We start from the raw sequence: 14,871 nt of genomic DNA on the forward strand, positions 1-14,871 counted from the left end.
TTTTAGTGGCACTGGGATGAGAGCTGCCAGCTTTGAAGCCTTGGAAACACATTCACACCTCTCTTTCATTTAAATGCGGGATAAGTTATAACACATTATTGAAGAAAATCGAGGTTGAACCTGCATTTGAATACTGTCTGGAAGAGCCGAGGCCAATCCACAAAGCAGCAGCAGCTTTAAAACCTCAGATAACCTAAAGACAGAAGCAGTTTCTGTCGCTGTTACAACACAGCAACTCGGTTTATTTTTTACTCCAGGTAACAATCTTTTTATATTATCATTATTACTAATGATAATACTAAGTCCGAACGTAGTAAAAAAAAAAACGTTTTACGTAAAAGTTGATTTAAATGGAAACGTGGTCAAATCAAACTTATAAATGAATTAATAAAATGTCCCTAATGGTCCCATGCCTCTAATTAGACGCAGATCTTTTGAGTAGATTGTCCATATCCAAGTGTCAATTATGTCATGTTCCAAACTTTTGCTACTTTAAGAAAGATTCCAATAAAAAAAAAATCCAAAAAGTACTTTATCTCCTTGTTGTACTTCTCTTCTGCTAAGCGCTTTGCCCACCAAGAGGAAAAAACCCTTTCCAAGCCCATGGTCTCTCGAAGATTACCCTATCAGGTGCAAACCGCTGACATGTTTCCACCCACCAACAACAAAAAAGCCTCTCTTTGCCCAAATCTCGAGCCGCAGACGCACAAACACCACTGACAGGCACTGCTGCGCCATCATCAGCCCCAAAACCTCTCCAGGGATCCTTTGCTGTCTCTGCGATTTCCACACAGCAACAAAACTTTTGCATGCTTGGGTGAAATTATTTGCCCACTTTTAATGACTTGTCTTTTTTTGTGGAAGGGCGTTGCATTATCAACCGCTTTTACGTGTTTTTCTCGCAGCTACTGGTGAAATAAAAATGACCCATGCAAGGTGTACAAATCCCCCGCAGGTAAACGGGAGGAGTTGAAGCGTTTGTGATCACTGGATTGGGATTGTAGGACAGCTCGTAGTTTAAAGGTGCGAACACCTCGAAGGATATACTTTAAAGAGGGGCTTTTTAAGAGGCAGAGCTCTGAATCTTTTCCACGCTTGGCACCGGTTTGCGGAGACTGTAGGATTTCGAGGAGCAGAAGAGACTGAGCTGAAAAAAAAATCTTCTGAATAATTCCCCCCAACAAGGAAGCACCTAATGCGGCACTCGATGTCCCTGCTGCTGCTCTCCAGTGATCCACTCTTATTCTGGGATTCAATCTACTTACCACAGCGGTGGTGTCCGTAAAGGACGCGCAGGGGAGCGAAGAGAGAGAGAGGGGAGGCGATTTCGCCAACCTTTCCTTGGGCTCTAAATCTGAGGAAGCAGGTGTATTTCAGGTGTATTACTCCAAGTCAAGATGTCTCTGCTGCCTTCGAGGTTCATTTACCTGTAAGTGTTCCACATCTCCGTTTGTCTTTTGCACATAAAACCATGCATTCTTTCCAATAGAAGTCGCTAAAAGCGTCACATTTGCACATGTCATTCAGGTAGACTGCATTTATACTTCATGTAATTGCCTATGTGATTCACTCCCTTCCTCCCTTCTCTCTCCACTTAGGTGTTTACATTTTCTCGTGCTCTATTTCCAGCTACAGGTACGTGTGCTCCCTGGTTTTTTTGTATTTGTGTGTGTGTGTGTGTTTGTTGCATGGGCAACTTTTTAATTTTGATCAGTACAGATGATGGATACAGGTAATTTTCACAGAGGTCCCTCAGGTTTTAAACGATTTGATTAATGAACTCAGTTTTAATTAACACTAATGAAAGTCTTGAAGGTGAAATCCGCCCGTAATTTTAGTTTAGACCTATAAAATCAGTGGACAACTTCAAAACAAAGATATTGCAGCCAAATTAGAGTAAAGATGTTACACTGATATTATAGTAATACGTATGAAAAAGTAACCAAGCTCAATTTGGATATTGAAGACGCGCCATTTACGTAATTTTAGACTATATCAGCAGTTCTCGCAGTATGATATAGATAAATGTATTATTGCGATAAGGTCCCCAGATGACAAATGTAGACAGACTAACACTATGTTGTGATAAAGAAATCTAATAAACACTTCGTCATTGGAGAAGCTCGAATCTAATCAGCAGTTTTCTACTCGCATCGATCTAATGTCTCTTATCAATTCTGTCAGTGTGGCAGGAACTAAAACATGTTGTTTGTGACCTGACGTTCAAGTATCAGTTTCAGTATTTTACAACAAAACTGTGTAAGACATATTTTAATAGCTGAGGTTAAAAGCTATTCTTCGAACAGATGGGCTGGTTTGGCGCTTGGTGGCTGGTTTTTATTTATTTATTTGTTTGTTTTGTTGTTGTTCTTTTTGTGGAGTCTCACTTTGAACAGTAATGATTTGCAGGCTTCTACTCACCTAAATGAGTGCGCGCTGTGATTCAGGTAATACGCACAGTGCACGCTCCTTCCCTCTTAAAGCTATCTGATCATTTTATTGGCATGTGGTGTTTAGCCATAATATCCCTCCTGCTGTTCTTTTAAACGAATTAGTCTGTTTGTAAAATCCAGTCCGTTGATCCCACAGTTCTATTTTGTCCCCTGTTGGTGCTGTTGGGTTAACCTTGTCCCATTCGAGGTAGGATGAAATAACGGGTTTCAAAACTACTTAACTACTGTACATGTTCCAAGCCAGGATTTTATGAAATTTCTGTATAATTATGAGCTTTCCCAGAAACAGCAAATAAATTTCCCACCCCCCAAACCTGGTAAATGCAGTGTTACGCACTCACACTGTGTGCTTTGATTAATGCAACAGAGCTGGTGTCGACTGGTCAAGTCCTCATTTTAGACGGATGAAATTCATACAGAGACGTGAGGTGGACTGGTGAATTATAATTCATGTTTTTTGGTTCTGTTAATATCTGATTAACATGTTTATGGTGGTTTAGAAAAAGTCAGTTTACAGACAATTCAGACATGTATCAATCAAGGGAGATGCATTGTGGCTTCAGCCTAATCATCAAAAAAAGTGGTAATAGCCCTTTAATTCTCCAATCATGAAGAAGGTCTCTTCATGTTACAAACCCATTCTGCTTCTCAGCACTGATATGTGCAGCTAATGGCTCTTACGTGTCATTCTGTGGTTATGATTTTATGAGGCAAAATAAAAGAAGCAACCACAGTTGGAAGTAAACTTGGGAGGCACTGCCAACATGCATGTGTCTTTCTGTTAGTGTGCAAACAGATAGAAAGGTGTATCTTAGATGGACGTGACAACTCAGCTTCCTTGTTGAGGAGTGCTGCCAGACTTTTGAAGTTTCAGCCATATCCGTTTTCATGCTGTGTCTTTGAAGAAAGGAGACAGCGGGATCAAAAAAAAAAAAAAAAACTATTGTCACTAGCGTTCACGTCTGTTAGACCATGTCCATGTGTTTAGGCTTGCCTTTCCCTTGACGTGAAATGCAACTGTCTACCAAACACACCTTTATGTTTGTTTAGAGATGTGGAGATTTGGGATAAATCCGTCTGCAGCTCAGTTAGGCCTTGTTTTGTTGCTCTTCAGCTTTGTCGTTCTTTCTGAGAGAGTTAGATGACAACATGATGATGCTGATGTTTGAATTGTGACACAGATGCATCACAGTTGTGTCTAGTTTGGGATGAACATGTCGCTCTTGCATAAATGTTTAATCTGAATTCAGTTTTATTTAGTGGTAAGAAGTCTTTTAAAATTAACAAACTTTATATTTGTAATTTTTGCTGCGATAATGTGTCACTCCTGCGATTCCATGTGCCTCATCGTGCAGTGAAGCTTGGTGTTGAGTGGCTTGAGTTTAGGATTTAGGAAATGTTTGAGGATGACAATAGGACTTCGCTATATATTTTTAGGACTTAAGAAAGCACTAGTTGTTATTAATTTTGTTGTCATGTTGTGTAGTAAAAAACAAGCTGTTTATTAGAGAAGAGGAGGTTATATTGTCGTCGTCATTGTGCAGTTGTTTCATGCAGGTTGTGTCTAGAAAACAGGTGCTGATGGAGGGACAATTGGGCCAACAGAGCCTTAGCTAATTTTGATAGTTTTGCTTTGAGAAAAAATAAATTATGATGATAGAAATGCAGTCTGCTCATCCCTAGGGAAGCTGATCATAGAAAATGATTATCCTATATAAAAAGAATCTCATTAATAGGGTAGGGAACTTGTTCCCACTTTTAAGTTTCAACAGGGCGTCAAGTCTTGAAGTCAGTTTGAGAGCACGCATTTGCTGCATCAGTAGGTAATGCATTTTGATATATAGCTTCTCATCTTCTACAGTGGCTGATGCCAAAAGTAACATTACAAGTGTGTTCCTAAATGTCAAGATACAGAAGCTGTTCAGGGGCTGGATTCTCAGAGGTCCACATTTCTAAACTGAATATGTCATAACGACCCAACAAGTTCTTTCTGTTTCAAAGGCTCTTCCAAATGTGGCTGAGAAATGCTGTCTCACTTTCTTTTGGGCATTTGAGAGCAACGTCTTTGTGAAAAGATTTACAGCTCAAGTCGATGCTCGAACATGAAGGCACGGGTCCAACCTGGGCTTCAGGTTTTCTGAGGGATCCATCTTCGTTGACAGTGTTCTTCACATGATTAGGCAGCTGAACAGGGGCACAACTTGTGTGACACCTGGTTCAGTGGAGCCTCCTCAGCAGGATTTGCCCTCAGATTTGCAGATGTTTAAAGATTAGTTCTACTATGGCCACAATTACCCATCATGTTTGCTACATGTCATTAATTTACTGAAGTTAGAAAAACAAGGATTCAGGGTATGTAATGTGTATATAATTAGCCACCTGAGTAAAGCCACAAAAAAGCCATTATTGTGCAATGACCACACCATACAGCTGGGGAAATGGGATATTGGTGTGAAACAAGATTCCAGGGCTTCTGAAAGTGTACCTCTCACTCTTCCACACATTGGGTGACAGTTGCTTTGCTCCCATCAAGTCTGTGACTTCCTCAGTTTTTACATCAAGGTTAAGGTGCCTCATAAACGTCAGGCCAGTGAGCTCTTAAATGCAGATTTGTACAACTTGATTAAAAATGCCTTCTACAAGAGTGGATTTGTGTTTCAAGGTGCCGTCTCAGTCTTCTGCCTGCTGCATTTTCTAATTTATGGACCCTACTTTGCCTGTAGGCAGATATTTGTTTGATGATAGTGCAACAGGTCTGGATGCTTCAGGTGTATAATTGCTTGTGGCTTGCTGGCTAGTGGAAATGGAGTACAGGTTTCTCAATATTGCCCGGGGCACATAGTATACTGCTGTCTCAGTACAAAACAAACAAAGTCTGCACAGTAGACATTGCACTTGTTCTGTGGGATTTTTATTCAGACCTCTTGTTGGAAACTTAGCAGCTTGTAAATGCAATGCATATAAAATGTGAAAAGTAAGGACAGACACACTAAATGCTAAAATGCCACAGCCACAATTTACAGGTTGCTGTTTCAATTTTTAGCTGCTAAAGTACATTTTCCTTAACAGAGGGCCCATACAAGCAACAGCACGCTCACTATCAACACAGTGACCTGACAGTCTCTTAGTGTCCATCTATCCTTCTTTCTATGTTTATTCATCTTTTGTCTCTCTCTCTCTGATTCCTCCCCTCTCACACCCTCATGCAGGAATCCCACCAGAGTTCTGCTGATTTCAGGTTTTACATTGAAAACCACACGAGGAACCCGGATGACCTGAGCCGGAAGCAGGTCCGGATCTACCAGCTGTACAGCAAAACCACAGGGAAACACGTTCAGATTTTGGGGAAGAAAGTCAATGCCAACGGAGATGATGGGGGCAAGTATGGTATGGGAGAACTCCTGTGCATCTCACCTGACACTTTAACTAGTCTGTTACAGTAGGTTAAGAAATGCCACCACCACCTGGCTGGAGGGATGCTAGCTCATTGTTCGGAAGTGGTTTTCAGTGTTCTGTGTTTGGCTTGGGTAAGAGTGGATCGTGACTTTTGGAAGCCACCAAATACTTGCTGGTTGTGGGTGTGGGGGTGAAAACAGGCTGAAATTGCTGACTTTACTGTGGATGTTTACTGCAGCATTTGGGTATCCAGAGCAAATTTGGGCAGATTTTTTTCCTGACTGCCTAATGTTGACCAAACCTTACTTGTTGGTTTGCCATTTTGGAAAATGTTATTATCTGTTGGTTTTTTATTTTTTGGTAATGGGTTTTTCACTGTTTTTCACAGTGAATGGGACTGTGATCGTTCATGTTGGGAAGAGAAAATTAAAATCTTACTACTATATTGTTTTTGAACTTGAAATGGCAAGAGAAAACTAAAACCAAATGTATAATATTTCTTTTGCTTCACTACATGGTAGTTTGCAACAGTCACTGGTCACAAGTAACTTTGGATATGAACAACCTTGATGATTTGGTTCAGCCTCGCAATGTGAAATTACTCCATACCAACTTGAAAATGTTAAGCTAAAGCATAAAGATGACAAAAATCATTTGATACATTTAGTTTTACTTAATGATTTGAACATTTTCAAATGCAGTTCTATGCTTCTGTCAACCTTAAATCTTTGCTTTTTGTGTGGACCTGTTCAGATCAAAACAAAAATGGTAGTTTAGTAAATTTATGGTCACTGAAGCACTCTTTGATGCAGCAGCACAAACATGAGACAAAAGGACCTGTTTTGTGCTTTCCTGCAGATATTTTACTCATAACAGCTGACTCAAGGCTCTAAAATTGCTGGTCTTGAATGCCTCTGAGTGTGTTCAGTCACAGATGCGCCAAGGCGAAGTTTCATCACTGCTTGTTAGAGCTTGAGTGGAAGCAGATCCAGTTTTTCCCATGAGGCCTTGCCAATTCTGCCCTCTGCCCCTCCTCCCGTCTCCCGTCTCCTCCTCCTCCCCGTCCAGCTGCAGTACCTGGCACCTGTGAACTCCTTTGCACTCGCTACTAAAGCTCAGGAACATACTCTTTGCTATAATCCACTCTCAGCCACTGCAGCTTCTGGAGAAAGGGGCACAAAGCAACACATAAGAAATAAATCGTTTCTAGTTCACATTTGTGCAATAAGCACGAGGGGCATAGTAATTTTTCTTGGGTATTAATGTAACATATTCATTATTTTTAAAAAACCAGAACAATCTGTCATAACTGATGCCTGTTGTCTGCTCTCAGCAGATAGTGGATCACTGCTAAAGGCTTTTAAACTGATAAAAGGTGCAGTCTGGAGGGGCCTCAACCTTTTTGACAGGTGACCCCCATGCTGAGGTCGATAAATGCCTGTGGCCTCACATTGTTCATATTGCACCAATGCAAAAAAGTAAAACATTGCTCACAAGGAGAAGAAATGGAGCTGTACATGCTTCAAAGTTCACAGTTAAGCTGCAGTGTACTTTATTACTGTACAAAATAAGGCAGATATTCTATGATTTTTCATTTTTGCATCATTTTTTGCACCAACTATGGCCACCTGTGAAGCTTTATGTCTGAGGTAAGTTTAAGAAAACACCCAGAATACCAGTAGTTTATATAGACTGGATGTCTATTCACACACTCAGATATGTTAACACTAACATTTTAAAATAAAGGCACCTTTGTAATGTTTCAGACTCAATTTCTGTTGTTTAATCATCGCCACTTCTAAGATTCCTGCACTTAAACAGCTTCCAAGTGATAACTGAAGTGTAGTATGCATCATACATTTACAGATTTTTTAAGGATCTGGATTTTATGGATTATGGGTTTGAAGAGTTTACACTGTAAATAAAAGATACTGATACGGATACTATGATTCCCCTTAGTGTTTGTCCTTATGACTGTGACTCAAGATTTTAATTCACTTTGGTGAAGGCTATGGCTGCCAGACTCTTTGTTTTAACAGATCAAACCATCGATGGTTTACTCCAAGAGAGCAAAGAGGGTTTGGATGGGATCGCAGACTAAGGAGAACTTACATTAAGGAGGAATATATTGTTTAATTTGATCTTCTGGGTTGAGTCTTCATGGCTGAGGTCAAAGTTTTGGGGCTCTGTGCAGAACCAGCTAAGAGTAGGAAGGCCAAAGTGTTGTCAGATGACTCTTGATTTGACTTGCAGAGTAGAAATAGCTTTTGGAACATCGTGTGCAAACCAGTCTTGTTGGATGCTGTTCCTTCTCGAGGACAGTAAAAAAAAAAAGTTCAGACTGATCTTTCCAGTGATAAAACTTAGAAATGCTGTTTTTTCCTCTCCCAAATAAGATGCTCAAACAGAAACCTCTTAAGCCAGGAGAAGAAATAACTTCTACCTTCCCCCAGTTTCACCTTTGAGACAGGTTTTTGACTTCACACTTTCCTCCCAAGGTTGGGTTTTAGGGTGGGGGAGGAGGGGGAGCTACTTCTGCCCTCCAGCCCATCCCATCCCCTTTACCTATTCTTTCTCTGCTCCCTTGAGCGCTACTGAATGGCTCTGTGTGTTAAACAAATGGATCATCTTAACTTTTTGATTGAGTGAGCACAGACTAAAGAACTTGAAACCTAATCCTGAGGGGCACATAACCGCTCCACAAATGTTTGGCAGATCTCTTTGCTGGTCGAGGGGCGAGCAGAGACAAAGGTGACTTTGCGGGGGTTAACATTTGGGATGGGGAGGAGGGGAGGTGGAAAAATAAAGGAGCCGCCAGGATACGTCTTTAGAGTGGATTACCGCTGTGTCAGGATGAAGTGACGGTGCCACTGTTGTTTTGGTACATGTTTGGTATTATATAAACAACGTCAAAGTGATGTGACATTTCATATAGCTTTAAAAAACCTAAATGATTTGCTCTGGAAACCCACAGTTCAACTCCTTTTGTTAATTTTTTTGTTAGAAAACAGGCTAAAATAATCCCATTTTTGCACATTGTGAAATGTACTATGTGCCCTGGATCTTAGAGAATTTCTTCAGTTAGTGATTCTCAGTCATTAAGATCAATTGATTCCTGTATTCTTGGTGGTTATCTGTGGCGGTGCTCCATATGCTGAAAAATGAAAGTGTATCTCAAGTATCAACATAACTATAATAATAATTTTCCTCATTATATTAGTGTACAATGAAATATCTGTTTCCTTTAGCTCGCTGCTCGACAGAGCTCTGTGTTACCCCTTTGATTATAAATACTTCAGTTTGCTGGGTATTTTTATAGAACTGGAAACTGAATTACATAATTTTTAGGTCTGAGTATCTTGGAAATTTCTCAAAAAATTGAAGACAACTAAAAATGTCGACCATAACGTTACTTAATAGTATGGCTATCCTTAAACCATGTTTATGTGAGTGGAAAGGATAATACCTGCCCTTCACAATCTACTTTTTCTTCTCTTTTCCAGCTCTTCTTGTTGTTGAGACAGAAACCTTCGGGAGCCACATTCGAATAAAAGGAAAAGAGAGCGAACATTATATTTGCATGAACGAAAAGGGCAAAGTAGTTGGAAGGGTGAGTGTTGTTTTGGTTTTTGTTTTCAGAATATTCTAAGAACAACTGATCCCTCAGTAAAAAGCTCAGTACTTTCAATGACAATATTAAATTGCTAATATCAAAATGAATATTTTCATGGAGCTCTTAATCCAGGGCTGAATTAAATGCAACCTCAGATCTGCTTTCTCCTGCTGTTTTTGTCCACCCTAACAAAACCCCTTTGATAACTCACAGCCATTCGTTCATTACGTAATCGGCCTACTCCTTTGACACTCGATCAGTCAATTACAGACTGCAATCACCACAATGCACCGAGAGACTAATGGTCACTTAGGAGGAATGCCATTGCAATTATATCACTTAGTCACACCAGGTGGCCACAAGCACAGGGTGACTGCATGTGAGCGTGTTGACAACCGCTGCGATATGGAAGAGAAGCTCGTATTTACAAATGAACACTGTGGAGGCACATGTGTGATTTTGTTGCATTAATACGTCATGCTGTCAGCATCAGTGGGGCAGCAATGCTTCACACACATTTTTACTCTCTCATCATGGTCATCTGTTAGAAACATGCATTTAGAGTTTTAGTTTGCAGGGGCCTCATTTGTATAAAAAATGTTTTTTTGACTTCCTACTTTAAACCACTGCAGGATTATTAAAAAAAATAGGATAAAATGGCATTTAAGTTATTGATAGTCTTGGGCTTTCACTCTGAATAATAAGAATAAGCTGTACTATAAGTCACAACCAATCAGCTACAATTAAATGTACCAGTGTTCCCATCAAGGACTTTTAAAGGGTCTATTCACCCAAAATATTGAATCAAAGCATATTTTCTGCCACCACGACCCAAGCCTGGATAAGCAGTAGAAAATGGATGGACATTTTCTGACTCAGGTATTTTTCTCTGAGTCTGTTACTGCCACGTTGTCAAATGTCCGTTATAAAAAACTGAATGGTCTAAAGACTTTCACTGTGAACACTTTTCACTGGAAATACTTGAATCCAAAGAAAAACTTTCCATCATAGTTGTTGATGGTGAGATGTGATCTCAGGTAAAAGTGCATCTAAGGTTTTCCACTGCACAACATTACGATGTGAACATAGTATGAGTACACTACAATAACAAAATCCTCCAGATTTTCACAGTATTTTTTAGTCACTTTAAATTAACACCACAACAGCATGTTTTTGAAAAACAAAAAAAATGAAGCCAGAGATTTTTAACGCACAAATAGCCTAATATTTAGCTAATAGCTATTTTCACGTACATTTATCGGCTATTAAGAATAATGGCTATAATTTTAAAATACAACTAGTGAAACACAGTAAAGACTGCTATTAAAAACAGTCACCAATAGACAGAAAGTAGTATTATGTTACAGTGCCACATTATACAGTAAAACTAAAGGATTTAGTCCTGTTCAATACATTTACATTTAACCTTGGTTTATATTCAAGCTCAGAAGAAAACCTTTTCTACTGTAAGTGGAAAAACAAAAGTCATGATTCAAGGTTTATGCCCCCCTTTAGCTGACCTTTTCAGTGTGAAAATTAGATATTTACTTCATAATTGCAGTGAAGGAAAATGAATGTTCTCAACATATAGGCAGTATTTTAGACTTCATGTTCATCCTACACCAAACTGGAAAAGGCAAAACCTGAACAGAGAAGCAAACCATTGTGAGTCAGAATATACAGGTGTAATGGAAATAAGCCAGAATGTTAGCTGTTAAAGGGGCCATGCTAATAAGTCATTAATGCCCTACTTTTCCCCTATCTTTCAGCCTAATGGAACGAACCAGGAGTGTGTCTTTATTGAGGAATTCCTGGAGAACAACTACACAGCGCTTGTGTCCGCCAAGTACAAAGGATGGTACCTTGGTTTCAACCGGAAGGGGCGGCCCAAGAAAGGCTCGCGGACCACGCAGAGGCAACAGGAAGTTCACTTCATGAAACGCCAACCGAAGGGCAGGATGAACCCACTGGAGGAATTTCGTTTCACCACAGTAACTAAGCGGACACGAAGGGCTCGGCGATTAAAACCCAACCCCAGGAGGAACTGATGGGCCCAATGGGACAGCACAAATTTTCCTTGGGGGAGAAAAAAAAAACTGTAACTGAAAATCTCAAGTTTCTTGTCTTAAAAAAATCACCTTAAAGACTTCACTTCTGTAAAGGAACAGTGGACAAAAAAAAACAAAAACAAAGTCAAAGATGTTTTATTTTTGTATTTCAGGACGACTGAATATTTCCTAACTCTTGGATTCTTCTGGGTTGATGTCACTGTGCTATCGTGTCTGTCATGTTATTTATACTGGATAAACTAACGGACCACTGAGAGAACTCCTGTCGTCGTTGACCTCAGCTACGCTTGAACTGCCAGCTGAAGGCATACTTTCTTTCTGACAATGGGGGCTGAAGCAGGAGCGGCGCCACGTTATAAAAATCAGCCAGCTAGAGATTTATTGGAATACCTGTCGGTTTTTGTTTGTGTTGCCCCTGACAATGCCGATCCCATACTTTCCACTGGAATCAGACACCATGGAGATGAAATGGAGAGAGGTGGCAGTCGCAGGTGACACTGTGCTGCCGGGATAATGTGTGGCTCTGAGTGCAATATTTTACAGATCTCTCTCTTTATCTTCCTCTTTGTTTTCCATATGTCTCTCAACCTCAGCTTCACTCATGGCTCCTGGAATGCATTGAACCCTCCGAGTACTGTGTGTGATTTCCGTGACATTTCCATGCAGCCTGTGATTCAGCTAAAACACAACATGCTTTGACTAGTCAGGCACCAGCCTTGGCTTCAATCTTATATAAACACACACAGAAAAACAATATAAACTAAAAGAAATAACAGTTCACGTGATTCATAATTCCACAAAGTCTTCCAACTTCATTGCATTTGGGTGACGGATGTTAATCCCTTTCGTCTCCCTTTCATCTCCCCTTGGACTCACTTTCTTCGTCACAGGTTTCAGAGGAAGCTTCGATTCGATGAGTGGGAGCTAGCTATTATTTTGGGGTTGGTGATGAAAGCCTCTTTTAGACAGAGATTCCACTACATTGCCATTAAGGTGTCCTTTTTTTATTGTGGCTTTACCTGTTCACACTGAACTAAAAAAAAAAACAAAAAGCAAAAAGCCAGCATATTGCCGCCTCGTCTTCTTTTTACACAGATACCAGTGTCCCGGTACTAGAGCGCACCAGTAATATTGTTGCTTTCAAATCAACAGTGGTGGGTGAACAGAGCAGGGATGTGCTTTTGCTCATCCTCCACATTTACAACGTGATTCGGACTCAAAGTTGTTGTTTAACATTTTAATGATTATGATCAAAGATTTTGGTTCATGCGAACAACATTAAAATTTAAATCCCCCAGTGGTGCATCACAGAAACAACACTTCAACAAAACTTCACAAACGTTCAACTGCAACCCCCTAAGCCACCTTTCACCTTCTTCAGATGGGCTGAGGCGGAACAGTTGCGCCGATTTTACTACCTCTCGTGGTGGAATAAAGGAAGGTCAACACTGACCCAGAGCGGCATAGTGGAAAATTGGCAGTGTAACAGTCTTCCTCTACCTCCTTGTTCTTTTTATCTTTAGTCTGACTGTCTGTCTACAGTTAATCTCATGAAACATTCAACTTGAACTGGGTTCTATTTTGTTTTCCAAATTATCTTTTGACTGTGAGTTTGTCTTCTTTACGTTCATCCTCACAGGACGAACTTCTCCAAGATGCTTTTGGGAAAGGCCTGTGGTGGTTTGTCAGATCACTGATCCACACACAACAATACTGTAGCACATTCACCCCTAATCACTCCATAAATCCATGACAGTTACAGTAGGCCTTCTCAGAAACCCAGAAAACCAGCATGTCCAGGATTCAGGGAACATTTTCAGTAACGTGGTAGAGTTTGAGTGTGAATCCTAAAGGGAAACATTTGTTCTTCTGTCGTTCCCTCTCTCAATGACAAAAACTCCAGCCTCTTTTCACCAATAGCATGTATTCACCTGCCTGCTGGCAGGTTTTTGTATGAGTTGCTACTAACAACATGACACATTTATGATTTTTTTTTTAAACAAATGTAAGCAAAAATAATTTTATGACTATTATTAAGATATTTATTGTCTCCCTTTGTAAATAAAATGTGATGAGTTTTATTTGGCCGCTGTTAATAAAACGAGGACTATATTTAAAAAAAAAAGTCTATTGCTCTGTGGAGAAAAGTAAAAGTTCTTTAATGTCCTGTTTTGACTGGAATTTGATGATGTATACTTTGAATATGATACTGCCTAAGAGAGAAATGCAGCAGGTAGCGATTGGTTGGACATAGAGCACATTCCCTTCTCTGCATACTGCCAAGGTATGTATTTTTATATACAAACCCAAAGTGTGAGGACAGCTTTTAAGGTCAGTGGTTTTTAAATTGAGAAAGGCCTATTGCAACATCTCTGAAGGCTTTTTAAATCACTGTGAAGAGCAGTGAGAGTTTGCAGTTGGTGTTCTCTTTAAAAGTCTGATATCATTAGCTAAATATCTATATATTTTTTGCCTGTGTACTTTTTAAGCAACAAAGATAAACATGCATTTCTGAAAGTGGATTAATTATTCAGCCACAGCTGCAGTGAGGTGGCAACAGAAAAAAATACATTCATTTTGTATGTCGAGAGTGAAGGACATGATCAGAGTTGGACCTTTTTACACCTTTAAGGACTTAAAACACAAAATTTCTCCAGTAAACATCCAATATTTTAGACATTTTTCCTTATTTTATTAAAGTGTTAAAGGAATGTGGAGTAGCAGTGTGCTGGAATGATGTTTACAGTAACCGTCAGACTGAAAGATGGCGGCACTGAGGGAGAAAAATACTTTTGTTTAAATTCCTAGCGATGCTATCAGGTCACCCCCCATTCACTCCACTCTGGTAGTTACCTCTAACAGCTCCAGACACCCCCCTTTCCGTCAAGGGATTTTGAGCGTCTGGCCTGCTTTTAAAGGTGCAAACACAGGGCTTGCTTTGTGACCAAGTGATTCACTATTAACATAATGGACCAGTGCTGAGCACTTCTTTAGCTGGGGGAAGTAGGATTTCAAGGAACATCTTATGTTCTGCATCTTGATCTCATCTCATGATGGCATTATTGAGAAAGAAAGCAAAAATATGTATTAAATGTGGTTTAGCAACAAGGTAATGCTTTGGAAATAAAAAAAAACAAAAAAACAACTAGAAATCCAAATGGCACCACTTCCTGCACAAATTGCTAAATGTTTGTCATGTGCATCACTGTCTGCATTTATTTGGTTTGTAAGGACTTGGAGTTCAAATCAACGTTGTACATGGTCAAAGAACTGAATCAATGCAACGTTTGACATCCTCCAAATTCTACTTATGCGAGCAAGAAGCTTTTCTTTTTTCATC

The 14,871-nt window shown here is 39.8% G+C and overlaps 1 protein-coding gene across 1 annotated transcript; it reads left to right on the forward strand.

Moving 5' to 3' along the window:
* The first annotated feature begins 618 nt into the window (after positions 1-618).
* On the forward strand, positions 619-13,631 carry fgf24 (fibroblast growth factor 24). Its single transcript, XM_020620631.1, has 5 exons — positions 619-1,429; positions 1,599-1,635; positions 5,663-5,840; positions 9,353-9,459; positions 11,232-13,631. The coding sequence occupies exons 1-5, from the start codon at positions 1,398-1,400 to the stop codon at positions 11,508-11,510; spliced, it is 633 nt and encodes a 210-aa protein (XP_020476287.1). The 5' UTR covers positions 619-1,397; the 3' UTR covers positions 11,511-13,631.
* The last annotated feature ends 1,240 nt before the right edge of the window (positions 13,632-14,871 follow it).

The sequence above is a fragment of the Monopterus albus genome, unplaced genomic scaffold, assembly GCF_001952655.1.
Source record: "Monopterus albus unplaced genomic scaffold, M_albus_1.0 scaffold244.1, whole genome shotgun sequence".
NCBI lineage: Eukaryota > Metazoa > Chordata > Actinopteri > Synbranchiformes > Synbranchidae > Monopterus > Monopterus albus.